The sequence below is a fragment of the Saccoglossus kowalevskii genome, chromosome 4 (assembly GCF_978046115.1).
Source record: "Saccoglossus kowalevskii chromosome 4, keSacKowa6.1, whole genome shotgun sequence".
Taxonomy (NCBI): domain Eukaryota; kingdom Metazoa; phylum Hemichordata; class Enteropneusta; family Harrimaniidae; genus Saccoglossus; species Saccoglossus kowalevskii.
In genome coordinates, this window is record NC_140644.1 from 20,569,761 (window position 1) to 20,583,873 (window position 14,113).

General features: G+C 33.5%; 1 protein-coding gene across 1 annotated transcript in view; it reads right to left on the reverse strand.

Annotated features, from left to right (window-relative positions):
- Nucleotides 1–14,113, reverse strand: part of LOC100371376 (uncharacterized) — a 66,586-nt gene that overhangs the window by 32,299 nt on the left and 20,174 nt on the right. The window contains exons 26-40 of the mRNA XM_085497940.1: nt 13,853–13,930; nt 12,494–12,631; nt 11,498–11,588; nt 10,927–11,028; nt 10,279–10,463; nt 9,181–9,301; nt 8,815–8,921; nt 8,502–8,699; nt 7,714–7,827; nt 6,351–6,464; nt 5,432–5,525; nt 4,682–4,756; nt 3,947–3,999; nt 3,303–3,522; nt 446–592 (exon numbers count right to left, since the gene is read on the reverse strand). Of these exons, the coding sequence (XP_085354066.1) occupies nt 446–592; nt 3,303–3,522; nt 3,947–3,999; nt 4,682–4,756; nt 5,432–5,525; nt 6,351–6,464; nt 7,714–7,827; nt 8,502–8,699; nt 8,815–8,921; nt 9,181–9,301; nt 10,279–10,463; nt 10,927–11,028; nt 11,498–11,588; nt 12,494–12,631; nt 13,853–13,930 (1,837 nt within the window). The remainder of the gene's footprint in view (nt 1–445; nt 593–3,302; nt 3,523–3,946; nt 4,000–4,681; nt 4,757–5,431; nt 5,526–6,350; nt 6,465–7,713; nt 7,828–8,501; nt 8,700–8,814; nt 8,922–9,180; nt 9,302–10,278; nt 10,464–10,926; nt 11,029–11,497; nt 11,589–12,493; nt 12,632–13,852; nt 13,931–14,113) is intronic.

The following is a 14,113-nucleotide window of genomic DNA, read 5'->3' on the forward strand; positions in this document are numbered from 1 at the left end:
GGAAATACAAGATATGCGAATGAGACGTGCAAATACAAGATATGTTAATGAGACATGTGCAAACACTAGATATGCTAATGAGACGTGCAAATACAAGATATGTTAATGAGACGTGCAAATACTAGATATGTTAATGAGACTTGCAAATACTAGATATATTAACAAGGCATGCAAATACTAGATATGTTAATGAGACATGTGCAAATACTAGATATGTTAATGAGACGTGCAAATACAAGATATGTTAATGAGACATGTGCAAATACTAGATATGCTAATGAGACGTGCAAATACTAGATATGTTAATGAGACATATACAAATACTAGATATGTTAATGAGAAGTGCAAATATTAAATATTCTAATGAGACGTGCATACTAGATATCTAAAAAAAAATCAATACCGGTAAACATGATAATCTGTTGTGAATTCATACATATCTCACCTCTGCATACTCTGGATTGATTCGAATAGCACTATTAAAAGCCTCAAATGCTTTCACATAATTAACTAGCTCCATTTGACACATACCAATCAGGAACTGGACCTCAGCAGCTTCCTTTGGCCATGGTTCTTTATCCTGCCATGGTTTCTATAGAAAAAAGACAAATCAGAAGATTACATACAACAACATGATCAGAAGTATAATTCTCTTGCAGTGATCATGAACTTTGACCTGAGCAGCAGCTGGTCACATATTTGCCTGGAAGTGGAAATGGTTTGATGAAAAAAAAAAATGTTTTTATTCAACTTAAAAAAGTATTGCAAGCAAGTATTGAGAATGAAGAAGCTACAATAAAGCGTAACTGAACAAATACTGTGTAACCACCGATGTAAAGCCCTTGGCGGGGTATGGCTATTCAGGGTTTTAACTGATTGTCTGTTAAAGTGTTAAGACAGTGTATAAGTAAATATAATGTACAGAAAACTTTCTTATCAACAAATAAAGGTTAGCTTATTTAACGCCACTGTTGCATAATAGCCATTTCCAGACTTTTACTTTTTCATCTATGGCCTAGAATCTAACCAGGTTTTTACGCAAATCTTGACTAATGTTCAAATAATCATAAATTTAGCATACAATAAATACTATGATATTCATAGTTATATTATAATAATTGCCAAAAAATGAACAAGTTTTCAATCTTGTAATGGTGAAACATGCAGGTTTACTTGATCTTTCATCAGACGTGTTGTCTGTATGCTGACAATAGACACTGTGATCGGCTTTGTTCTACATGTACATCTTTTATATAGCCAGAAGGGGAGTTTTTGTGAAAATTATGTTAACGTTCTCAAATTCTCAAATAATATGTCCTACCACATGTAAATGAAGTGAGAAAACAATGCATGTCAGCAGAAAAACATGATACAGCAACATAAGCTAGAAGCAAGAAGTGAAATGCAGTGAAAATTAGAGCAGCATGCAGTTATCCTGTAACAAAGATGAACAAATTATTGATAAAATATGTACAGACACTATTCAGTAAGTAGCAGTTGGTACCTAACATTGAAAAGCAGAACACAGACAAAAAAGCAAGAGTTAAAGCAACTGATATATAATTAAGAAATACACATCCAACATGTTTTGACCCATGACCCTACAAATCATTTAAACCTGTGACATTAATATACATAATTTGACCCTTGACCCAACACACATATTTGACCCTTGACCCGAGCACACTTCAAGCTTACCCAAGCAGGCATCACCATATGTTGTCGCTGTTTACGCTGATGAAATGAAATGAACATGAAAGATGAATTGGTGAATATTGAAATGTGATTTGAATATAATAATATGATTTATGAATAAGCAGGCATGCAATTTATCAATTATATATATGTTATGATTATCATTATTATATTTTTATTTATTACTTTCTACACATATCTGTCAATAGATTCTAAGAATTTTTAACAAACCAGACTTGACACAAGTTTGCAGGAATAGACACTGGTTAGCATGACAATATCCATTCATTATTGTTCATTCATTAATAATTAATCAACAAGTTATTCAGAAAGACAGGGCAAGAAATATTCAGTGCTCCTGTCATTCCAGGCACGTTTTTGAACAAGATATGACACATTTGCATTTAGCAAATACCTGGTAAATGTAATGTATGTCTTTATAGTCAAGTTGTAAGTGATTTCAATTCATTGAAAACTTGTGTCAAGATAACTTACAAATAATATATATAGCATGTTACAATTGAAAGGGACAGGGATAATGAGTGATCTTAGGAGGCCAACTCAACTGAAATAGGAATACATTGCAATGAAGATGTAGAAAAATGGTTGCCTCCATGTTAATAGAAAGAAAGAAATCTTTTAACTAGTAACCTTAATATCCAACGCAGTCTGCATTGTCTGTCTCTGTAAGGAGAACAACAACAATAGAACAACAATGAAACTCACTTTTCCAGGAATCTGTATTCTACATACAGAGTAATGCGCCATGACAAACATGGGTGTACTACACTAAACAGGATTTCTCATATTGGGTACAATTTTGTAAAACACATTGTTTTTTTAGAAGATGATAACAAATGGTGGGTGGTTTATCATTGTTTTTAGGCATATACCGGGTAAATGCACATTTCTGATTTTGCACATTGCAAAATAATATTTGTAGATTGAAGCAGCATCAAGCATTAACCAACAGCTTCTAAAGAAAAGTCCTACCAGAGTGAAAAATATTACAGAATAATAATTTCTGAAAATATAACAATGGAAAAACTAAACACCTGTTATTTAATATACTCTGCACTTATGTACAGCACCAAGCACACTGGATTAATACAAATAATTACAAATAATCTTGTATTATCAAGGATAGTTACCAGACACAGGAATTACAAGCTGAAAAGTTGAAGAGGGAGGGTAGTGCTAGATTTTATATAATGATAGTGGTAATTGAAACGCAATTATTACTAACTTTAAATTTGATATTTAATAGATTTGGAAATGCCAGTTTCCATTAAAGATAATGATTTGTCATGGTCAAAAATAAAAATAAAATCAATTTCAAAAAATGGAGGACAACAATATTTGTGTCAATGTATCCTTCATTCCTACAGCCAAGAGTGTCAGTTCTTGTTCACTACCATCTCTCCTCAAATACTATTTTTTGCAGACACTGGTAATCAAAAGATACTATTTAACAGATTGAAACTTTACAGATTGTAGCTTTACAGATGTACAGCTATGGACATAACAATCTTGAAGACAGATCTACTATTTACACTATGTAGGCACCACAGTGGTTATTGAAGACTACTATTGTAAACTATACATACCATTAATTCCAGGGCTTTTTCTAGACTCTCTATTGCTTGATCATGTTTCTTATCCTTGATCTGTGTTTTACCGAGTAATACGTAAGTGGGGACGGTGGGTCTGACTCGGGATGCTGCAGATAATGATTCTGTTGCTTTGGAATATTCCTGTAGAAATGAGAAGACGGCGGCTTGCTGTGTTGCAGATACTCCAAGACCACTGCTTAACTCAGCTGCATGTCTGAAACAGAATACAGAAAAATTATAATTTTTATAATGGTAACACAATTATGAATAATTCCACTAAATTCTTATTTTCAATTGTTATTATATAAACGAAGACTGAACATGGCATGGACTTTGATTCAGAATCTATAGCTTGTTCTTTAGCCTTGCTTTTCTCAGTTTTTTAGATTGCCAAAATCTTTATTTTTTGTCTTCCTAATCTTATTCATTTTTGATTTAGAGCTAAGAGACCTGTCTGAAATATTCATTGTAAATTTATTTATTGTCAGTAATCCAGTTAGATAATTTTGAGTCACAAGTGAAACAAAAAAGTTTTATGCAAATTAGCTGATAAATGTGCATATTGCACCGTTTTTGTTTTTTAAATAATTGTAAAACACACACACACAGAACATTATTTAAAATATAGTTTCTCTCACCTTACACAGAAACTAGCCAAGTCCAAATTCTTCATCTCCAAAAGTATTTGGCCCTAAGAATAAGCAAAATCAGCAATCAGTACAAAATCACTGATTTTAAACGATAAAAGTGGTTAAAAAATAAATCGTTATACAAAGTGCTTTTTTCTGTAAGAAATTCCCACAGATCAAACAAGAGACTTGACTGTCTATGCACACCATACTTTCCTGTAATCAGTGTTGTACTTAATATAATTATAAAAAGTTATCATAAACATTTGTAATTAAATACCAAGTGGTGTTGAATTCAAGAAAAAAATAACAATTTTATATACAATAGTACCAGTAAATGAATTTCTGAGAGAGCATATAGGATCATTTTAATGACATTAGAAACAAGTACACAAAGCCATATTTGGGTTGCAATAATAAATAACTTTAACTGGTTATTCCTATTTAAATTAATTATTTTTTCTTAATTTTTTGTGACATTTCTGGACATTGAAGTCACTCCTGTCCCCCCAGTTGTTTTTCATTTTTGGTGCTAATTGCAGGTGTACATGTGAACCAGTGAGAGTAGACTGTACTCTGATTTTAATATACTGTAGACAGTCAGCTCCAGAAATTGGACCCAGAACCTCCTTGATGTGAGGTGAGCACATTGTACCATTGCGTATATGTTTCCTATTAGCTGGTTGTTCCAATATTATAAACATTATGTAATGTGTGGAAGTGATAATCAAATACATAACTTACTCTATTCATATATAGATGCTGCAAATCTGGTTTGAGATGAATGGCTCTGGTGTAGTCCAGCAATGAATTCTTTAGCTATAAGAAACAATGCATTGATAAGGGTTACTTCAATAAACGATAATATAAATTATTTCTGAGTTAATGTGTACATGGTAGATACAAGATACATAAAATGACACTAAATGTACTACATATAATAATATTAAGAATGGTGGAATAAGAAAAAGAATATGCAAACTAAGAATAAGTGACCATCCCTTAATGATTGAGAAAGACAGGCATATAAGGCCATAGGTTAAAGTTGAACACAGGATCTGTACAAGATGCAACACAAATTCAATTGAGGATGAATTCCATTATGTTATGAAATGCCCACAGCATATTACAATTAGGAGCAAATTGTTTGACTCAATTTAGAAATAAAACTGTTAATTTCCATTTGATGGATGAAAACTCAAAATTCAAATACATTATGAGCAACACTTCCACATTAAAACAGCTTGACATTTTTATAAAAGAAATTATCAATTCCATGATTATTATTATTATTATTATTATTATTATAATCAATAATTTTTCAGGATCACTGCTTTTTATTATCACTGTTAAGTAGAGGAGTTATCCATATGGGTGGAGTTATCCATGGTCAAGTTGTGGCATACAAATAATTCTATAGCTACTGAAGGCTGACTTAAAGGTGTTAAACTGAAAACCACCCTGTATACATGTAGGCTGTATTTGATGTCTTACCTCATGGAGCTTATGATAAGCTTCAGCTCTGCAAACCAGAGCTCTCCAATATGTGGCATCTACCTTGATGGCATTTGTGAAATGTGTAATAGCTCTGAAGATCAAAAAAATGTTCATATGTTATTTTCAATGAGACCAGTACCTGTCCGTAGTCTACTCAATGCATGACTTGTACATGTATGTACAAATGTATATGTGAGTTATGATATTTGTGAATATGAAAATCTGTGAAAGAAATAGTCAGTGTGAGTTCCAAGCTGTTTTTTCTAGCGTGTCTACTGAATCCAAGATGCCATTGGTCTGAGCAAGTTTGACTAATGTGTACACAGTCACTTGTAACATAAAGTTAATTATGACCTTTATCAAACATCGGGATATCGTCTGATGTCACACAAATACACAACTCCCAATTGTGAGATGAGATAATGAACGTGATTGGCTGGCAATCAGTGCCCACCTAATAAAAAAACACTTGAGCTGCTTGGACCCAGAGGCTTCAACCAATCATTTGGGAGTTGCATGTTTATTATTTTCACATTTCTGTTATTTTTTAATATTATTTATTATTATTTATTCATTATATTAACTCATGCGGAATGGGATCATCAGTTCTGATCAGTTACATCGTGTGTGTTATGAATACACCTTGGTATAATAGCATCACCTACACCAGTAGTCTACTATAAAACACACCAATAAACACAAATAATTCTCAGTCTTGGGTGTGCCCTGCTTTTAAAAATAATGTTAGTAAATGCGATAGCGAACATTTCTCATATATCATACAATGTAATTTAGTAAATTTAAAAAAAAGAAGACTCAATTTACTACTGACTGAGAGAGCATTGACTACAATAATCAAAATTTAAAACTAACACGATATAAAGACATTTTCAATTCAAGTAGAACATATACTTACTTGAAATAATTTTCGAGTCTGATCATAGAGATCAAGCCCAGGTTGAGATGCGGACATGCAATGCTTCTGTCTAACCGTATCACTTCTTCAAAGTCAGCTACAGCATCTTCATACCTGAAAGACAAATAATTGTCAGTATATCTATGTGGAAACATAAAATGCACAACTACTGAGCATAGTTAGAACACACTCAACATCAATATCAGTACTGGCACTTGTTAAGACAAGCAGCCTGTTGGCTGAGATAGCTCCACTGTTAGCGATGCACATGGCAATTAAAGAACAGAAGATATCATTAGAAAATGAACAAATCTGAGAGAGGTCCACATGTAGTACCTATATGTATAATATATCAAAGCAATTGGACTTGCTGTTTTCAACAAGAAGTCGAAAATATCACTTTTTACCAAAAATATTCACCAAAATCGGAGAATTAAAGATATCATTACAAAATGAACAAATCTGAGAGAGGTCCACATGTAGTACCTATATATGTAATATCAAAGCAATTGGACTTGCGGTTTTCAACAAGAAGTTGAAAATATCACTTTTTACCAAAAATGACAAAAATATTCACCAAAATTAGAGAATTGAAGATATCATCATGAAATGAACAAATCTGAGAGAGGTCTACCCAAGGTACATATACACCAAGTATCAAAGCATTCAGGCTTGTAGTTTTCAAGAAGAAGTCGAAAAAATAAAACATTGACACGGACGACGACGAACAATCACTCATATGATAGGCTCCGCTCGACAAAGTCGACAGCGGAGCTAAAAAGGGACTTGAGTATCAGAAGGGGCTACTAAAGAAGTGGATAAAATGTGGTGAAGAAAACCGAGAGGAAGGCAAGAACTAAGTGGAATGAGAATGTGGAGAGACCAATGCTGAGTCATAGCTCAAAGATGACATAGAACAATATTATGTGTTGTTACACATTGCTGGAAAGCTACGACGACAATTATGATTATCCTCATCACTGATGAAAATTGAAAAATACTAAAACCATTCAGGGTAGCAGTTTCAGAGAAGTGAAAAACATCAATTTTAACCAAAAATGATCCAATATATTCACCAAAAACACAAGATTTTAGATATTGACATGAAATGAACATATCCGAAAGAAAACCACCCAAGGTACACCAAAGATCACTGCACTCTGATTACTGGTTTTCAAGAAGAAGATGACAATGTAATTATTGAGGGATGACTGATATTCAGTAATATGAACAGCACGCTGTGTCATCTTTAAAGACAATGTTGCTAAAAAGCTGACTAACCTCAGAACTACCATAGTACTTTTATGTGTACATGGTTAAACAGACTACAGTTATATTGTGTATATAAAGACTCTACACTCACCTCTCCATATCCATGTAGAGAATACCTCGATGTAAATAAGCCAAGACATTGTCTTGAGAATCATCAATTAAAATAGAAACACTCAAATCTTGTAAAGATTTCTTGGGATGTGCTCTGTAAGGATATAAATCAGTAATATGTGTAATATCAGTAATATCAGTGGCAATCATAAAGTAGTGATAACTGCAATTGTTATTTCAAGTTGGCGTACTTGATGCTGGCACCCAGCTGTAGTTGATATTACTATACAGCATGGATTATCAGTCAAGCATATTTTATTGCTGCTTGCATGGTATGTGTTTTTCAAGCTGCTTGGCATAGGTGTGTGCAGGCCAGTTTTGTTAAGACATATACTTGGTATATTCAAATGAATTGAAAAAAGTTATCATGAAATCGCCACCATGACTGACAACTCTGTAAAACTATAAACTATAATCATCACAAAGATAGATAAGATATAAAACTTTGGTGAGACATCAACTGGCACCTTCATTCCCAGTATATAGCTTAAGTATGTCAATTATTTGTCATAATGTATGCTTATTATGAATATTCAATTGACAGGTGTATTGATGACTCGACCAGTCAAGGAAAATAGGATCACTATCATAAGAAACAAAATGTTTCATTTCAACATATTCTTTACCAAAAAAACCCAACTAAATCATTCAGACTTGGTGTATCTAGGAGAATATATTATTCATATGGTTGCTTTGCCAAACAAATAATGCTATTTTTGGCTTCTGACAGCACCAGACTACTATACACACACAGATAACTGTACTTACTTTCTTAGCAGACATCCTCTATGATAGAAGGCTACAGCATTAAATGGATCTAGATGTATAGCAATGGATAGATCCTGAATAGCGCTAGTGAATGATCCCTGCTTCGCCAACGCTCGTCCACGGAATGTCCTAGCTAGCGCATTGTTTGGTTCCTGTATCAACATCTCAGTAAAGTCCTTAACAGCAGCAATCCAGTTCCTAAGCAAACACAAACATGACTGACATGACTGACTTCCCTCTTTTGAGAAATTGATGTGCAATGGAAAACAAATTTACATTTTGAGTAACACGATGTTTAGTATACGGTACATACCCTTGGTTGAAATGGTATTCTCCATGTTTGTATATGGCTTCAGTTTTACTAGGCATCAGTTTAGTAGCTTCTCGATAATCTTCTAACGCCAGTAGGATTTCACCTCTCTGCATTGGAGGAAACAAATAACAAACATATGCTAAGGATTTTATAATATCTTTGGCGGATCTGTCAAATTAGAAGTGTATATACCAAGTTTGAATCAACATCGCAATTTAGTTCATCAGTAGAGAAATGCTTGTGAATTCGGGTACATACCCATGTATATGCATGTACACACAATATTCTATAATTTATTTACTATTTGGAATATATTTTGTTATTACGGGAAAATAACCATATGTACTGGAACAATGTCACTCTTACCTTTTCATACATTTCAGCTCTTCTGTAATACGCCTCATAATCATCTGGTTCAAGTTTAAGTGCTTGAGTGAAATTGACAATAGCCATTGTTATATCACCTTGTTTTCGAAATATCTCGGCTCTAAAAATGAGAGGAAGAAGAGTGGTAAATCAATCTAAATTACTATTTTAAAAATTTTTTTTTTTTTCACTAAAGTGGTAGACTAGGTTCAGAAAAAAAGATCAGAGTACAACTTTTTCTATGCATGTATTTTGCACAAAACTCCCAACTAGTGTAAAATCTGTATTAGAAGCCGTGGCTTCTATTAAAATGGTACAATGCTACACAGGGGGTGCAGCTTCTATTAGAGCATCTACACATATGAGAAATGATGAATTTTTTATTCTCAATTATTCAAAAAGAATGGGTGCAGCTTCTAATACAGATTTTACAGTAGTCAGCGCAAATAAAATACCTTCAGCCACAGTGTCTTGTGATTGAACACACCAAAACGCTGTTTTTACTATCATGGTAAATCTTATTGCTGGCATAGCTAATTATGAGATATGTAAATTTACAAAAGATAGCAGATTAAATATTCTATACATTTCATGCTGTAACTCTAGGCAAACTATATATTGTCTGAAAGCCTGAATATGGGGTAAAAGAACATCATTTTGGCTGCTATCACACATAGTGAAGTTATTGATTTTATAATTTGAATTACACCCATAGATAGGTTAGTGTAAATGACACAAAGACATTTTTTTCTCCTGACTTTATTTTTTTCAAAATTGCAAGTGTTAGTGCTAAACGCAGGCATATTCATGTTTGGAACTACATGACAGGGCTGTGCGACCATCTATTAAATGGAAATTTAATGCGCTATCCTGGCTCAACAAAACACAAGCACCGTAACCAAGGTTCTCCCAAAGTCGTATTCATTAGTGAATGAATCTCAGCCAGGGAAACTGGCCTTCCCATTGATCTGTGGCACACTCACCCAGGGTAAGGGTCGACCCTTATTGTTATTCACCCTAAGATAGGATTTGAACTCTACTGATCATGAGTCTGATGCAATCAGCACTATGCTACCAGTGGCCGACAAAAAGACTTACCTGGATCTATATGCTCCGGCATGCTGCTTGTTGAGTTTCAACACTGCATTCAAGTCATCTAATGCTTTCTTAGGTTTATTTTTCAGTAAAAACAGGAGATGTCTATGCCAGTAAGCATCCAATAACTGAGGTTCTAAAGCAATGGCTTCATCAAGATCTGCCCAGGCTAATCTCAACTGTCCAATCTAAAATACAGACAACATCAGTAATCAAGTACATTGAAGAGTGCTACCTACAGTATACACAGCATAGAAGAAAAAAAAGTATTTCACAAACGACAATTTAATAATAATAATATAATAATTTATTTAATAATTATAATATAATAATTTGATAATTTAATATCCAGTAGTACCGGTAGTAGTAGAAGTAGTAGTAGTAGTAGAAGAACAGTAAATGCTACAATTCAAAATAATCTTGAAGTTCAGTGACAATATTATCAGTTGTCATATGTGTACAGATTGGTCCAATTTGGGAATTCAGTTCAAAATGAAATCCGCTCGCCAGAGTTGTTCCACTGTGCTATGTTAGATATGAGTCCCATGCAACATGCAGGCATGTATTCAACTACATTGTTTGTTTACATGAAAAATTGATCAACTGCAGTGATTTAGGCAAATGAAAAAAAAAAATGAGACGAAAACTAACCTTTCTATAGAGAGCTCCTCGTCTACATAGATCAAATGGTGATGGTTGATCTTCAGCAAGGTCAATGGATCGGGTTAACCTCTCAATCTCCTCACCAACTTCCTACAAGTACAACAGTGTAATAGTTATCATTACATTTTAAGGCAAAAATACCCATAAAAAAGAAGGTTTTAGTGTTATCCATCAATATGTTGAAATGAGTTATCTGGCTGGTGTCAGGATAGTTACCCAGATAATAGCAGTATTTTCAGTATCCATAACAAATACTGTTTATATTTAAAGTCAGATGTGAAGACTGCAATACTGGTGAAGAATTAGTTTGCAGACATTGCCTTATACGAGAAACTTAAATGAACATAAATGAAGACCCATTTAGAAAGAAAGGCCAATCATGTCCTTGGAAATAACAAAACATAGCTCTCACAACCAAAGTGCTGACCCCAGAATGCACAGCCTTCCTGATTTTACAGTGTCCAATCACATTTTTCCACTGCTGATGGAGTCTGCTTACAGGGATTATACCCACAGTTTCCCTGGTTTGAATTTGGTAGGCTGAAGACTACATTCTTACCTCTGAGTATTCTTCATCGTCTTCGATCTCAGGTAATGGATCTATGGCATCTATATGTTCAGACATAACAGAACTGGCAATGGATGCTCTCCTATCGTAATAAAAACATATAACACAAATTAATTCATAAAACAGTAGCAATTTGTTCTGTTCCATGGAGTATATTTAGAATGGGTTATATTTATTATTACATTTTAAGATATGGTTTTAGGAGGGCATCGCTTCATAAAAAGGGCATCTCCAATAGAACCAAAAATTGCATTGTATGTATACAGGTCCATTATTTTGACATAATCACAACTTTGTATGATATCCTGCTTTTCTGGAGAGCAAAAACGTTTATAACAGCACTGTAATAGTTTATCATACAACAATACAAACCAATCACAGATATTAACATTTCAATGACATCCACCAGAAACTAGACTATCATTGATCACAGTAACAACAGATGATACAACCTTCACTAGCAGACCACACCATGGATGCTTTTATATAGATAGATTTCACATAGCATTGTCCCCACTCCCAACGTACAGATCCAACAAAAATTGTGTGGCAATATCAAGATTATCAACATTATTCTTCACTCACAATGTTGACTCAATGCAAATAAAATCATACCACAGTTTGTGTATTGCCATTTTAATATAGTGGGAAGTGTCATGAAAAAATGATAGTCTGTATTTTGTGAGAGGATTGCTGCTCATAACAGCAGATCAGCTCCACTATGAACTTGGACACTGAGTGTCTCAGTTTCAGTCGTAAACACAATCACCAACTGGCATGTCTAAAACTAAATTCCATTGCATAGAAAAGTTTGATGACAAAATAATTCAATCTAACTAATGCTATTTGTTTATTTTCCCATCCTCTTTCATTCTTACACTTGTTCTATTGTTAAACTGAGATTTCAGACTTTTATCTGTAAAGAATACTGTATCTAGAATACTATATAATTGAATTGTGAATGTAAACGTTCGACAAGAGACCCACTTTCTAGTTGGAGTTACTTCAATATCTGATCCTATATCAGTCACAGGTGTTTCTGTATCTCGATAACTTGGAGGAAATACCTCATCAAACCAGTCATTCCAGATATCACGAGCCCATTCACGAAGATCCGTACCTTCCCTGATAAGACAAATAAGTAAACTTTAGCATGGATATCGTGTCATTTCGGAAACACAGTTACATTATATCACTTCATCAGATAAAACATTACTTAAAGTCTACTTCAAAATTTGTCAGTAATACAATCAAACCTATGTATGGCAACCATCCATGGTACTTAAATTGACCTTTATAGACAGGTGGTCTTGATATAGAGGTTGATTAATTAATTTATGATTAAAAATATGATAGGACAAATCTTGAAAGAATGAAGAATAAATCAAAATATCCTAGTCAGTGGAGAGAATAGTGTAAATCACTAAGTGTATATCATCTTACATCATTTCTGGAGTCAAATTAGACAGGTGGACTTTGTATACATGTCACTTTACATGTAAACAAGACATGTCGTAGTCTCTGTTTGAGACAAAGTAGAGTGTGAATCAATTGGAACAAGTCATATTCCAATTTGGCCAGTAAAATAGAACCCTATTGTTTTTGAAGACATGGCTACATGGTTAGTCATTTGAGTTGGTCCATGCAAAGCTTAAACATTGAAAAAACAAATCATTTTCAGTCTATTTTTGTGATCAGAAATTACCATTTTTTACCCTGAAATATGCATAAAATTGTGCTTGAAAAGCAAAACTATGTCCCTTGAAGCTGTGTCTCATAATATGGTATAAACTCCAAGTTTGAATAAAACTGGTGAATGCAAAGCTAAGAAATGACAAAACATAATTTTCAGTTTATTTTTGACCAAAAATTATCTTTTTTACTTTAAAATACCCCTAAACAAAATCATGAAGAAACTTTTTTGAGCTGCTGTACATTACATTCAACAATTTGTCCAAGAAATTCAAATCAGATTATGCATTCCAGAGTTATAATCTCTCATGAGCAGACAAATGGACGGAAATAAATCCATGAGTCTCCATCTCGGAGTGTGTCTGTGACAGGGGGTAATTACGATGGGACTGATCAGAGGTCAGTAATATAGCTTTGACTCTATTGTATTTCTTGAAATATAACCTTTATTTAAATATTTATATCTACTCTTGTACTGTACCACACACTTTTACGATACTTTTGGTGACAATATACATTCCTGGCTGCAGTTTATTCATGCAATGTATTAAACATTTCCTCTAGAAAATAGAAGATGTCTTCGTTCACAAATCACTGGATGTACACTATTTACAGTTCATATATCAGGTAATAATAACATGTTGCATTACTTACTCTACATGATGTTTCTCAATATACTCATCAAAATTCAGAATATTGGGAATGCTTGGTCTGCGTCCATGTCTTACATGCCTATATAGGATGACAATAATCACAAAGTACATTATTCAATCAGCTCAAACACATACTTATGTATATTTGTATATATCAATTCAAACAAATGGCTGTAAAACATGTAAAATACTTCATTTTAGCTGGAATTAATTTTCGCTGAAAAAACATTTTGGGTGTTTTTGTATGGATTTTATTTTCACT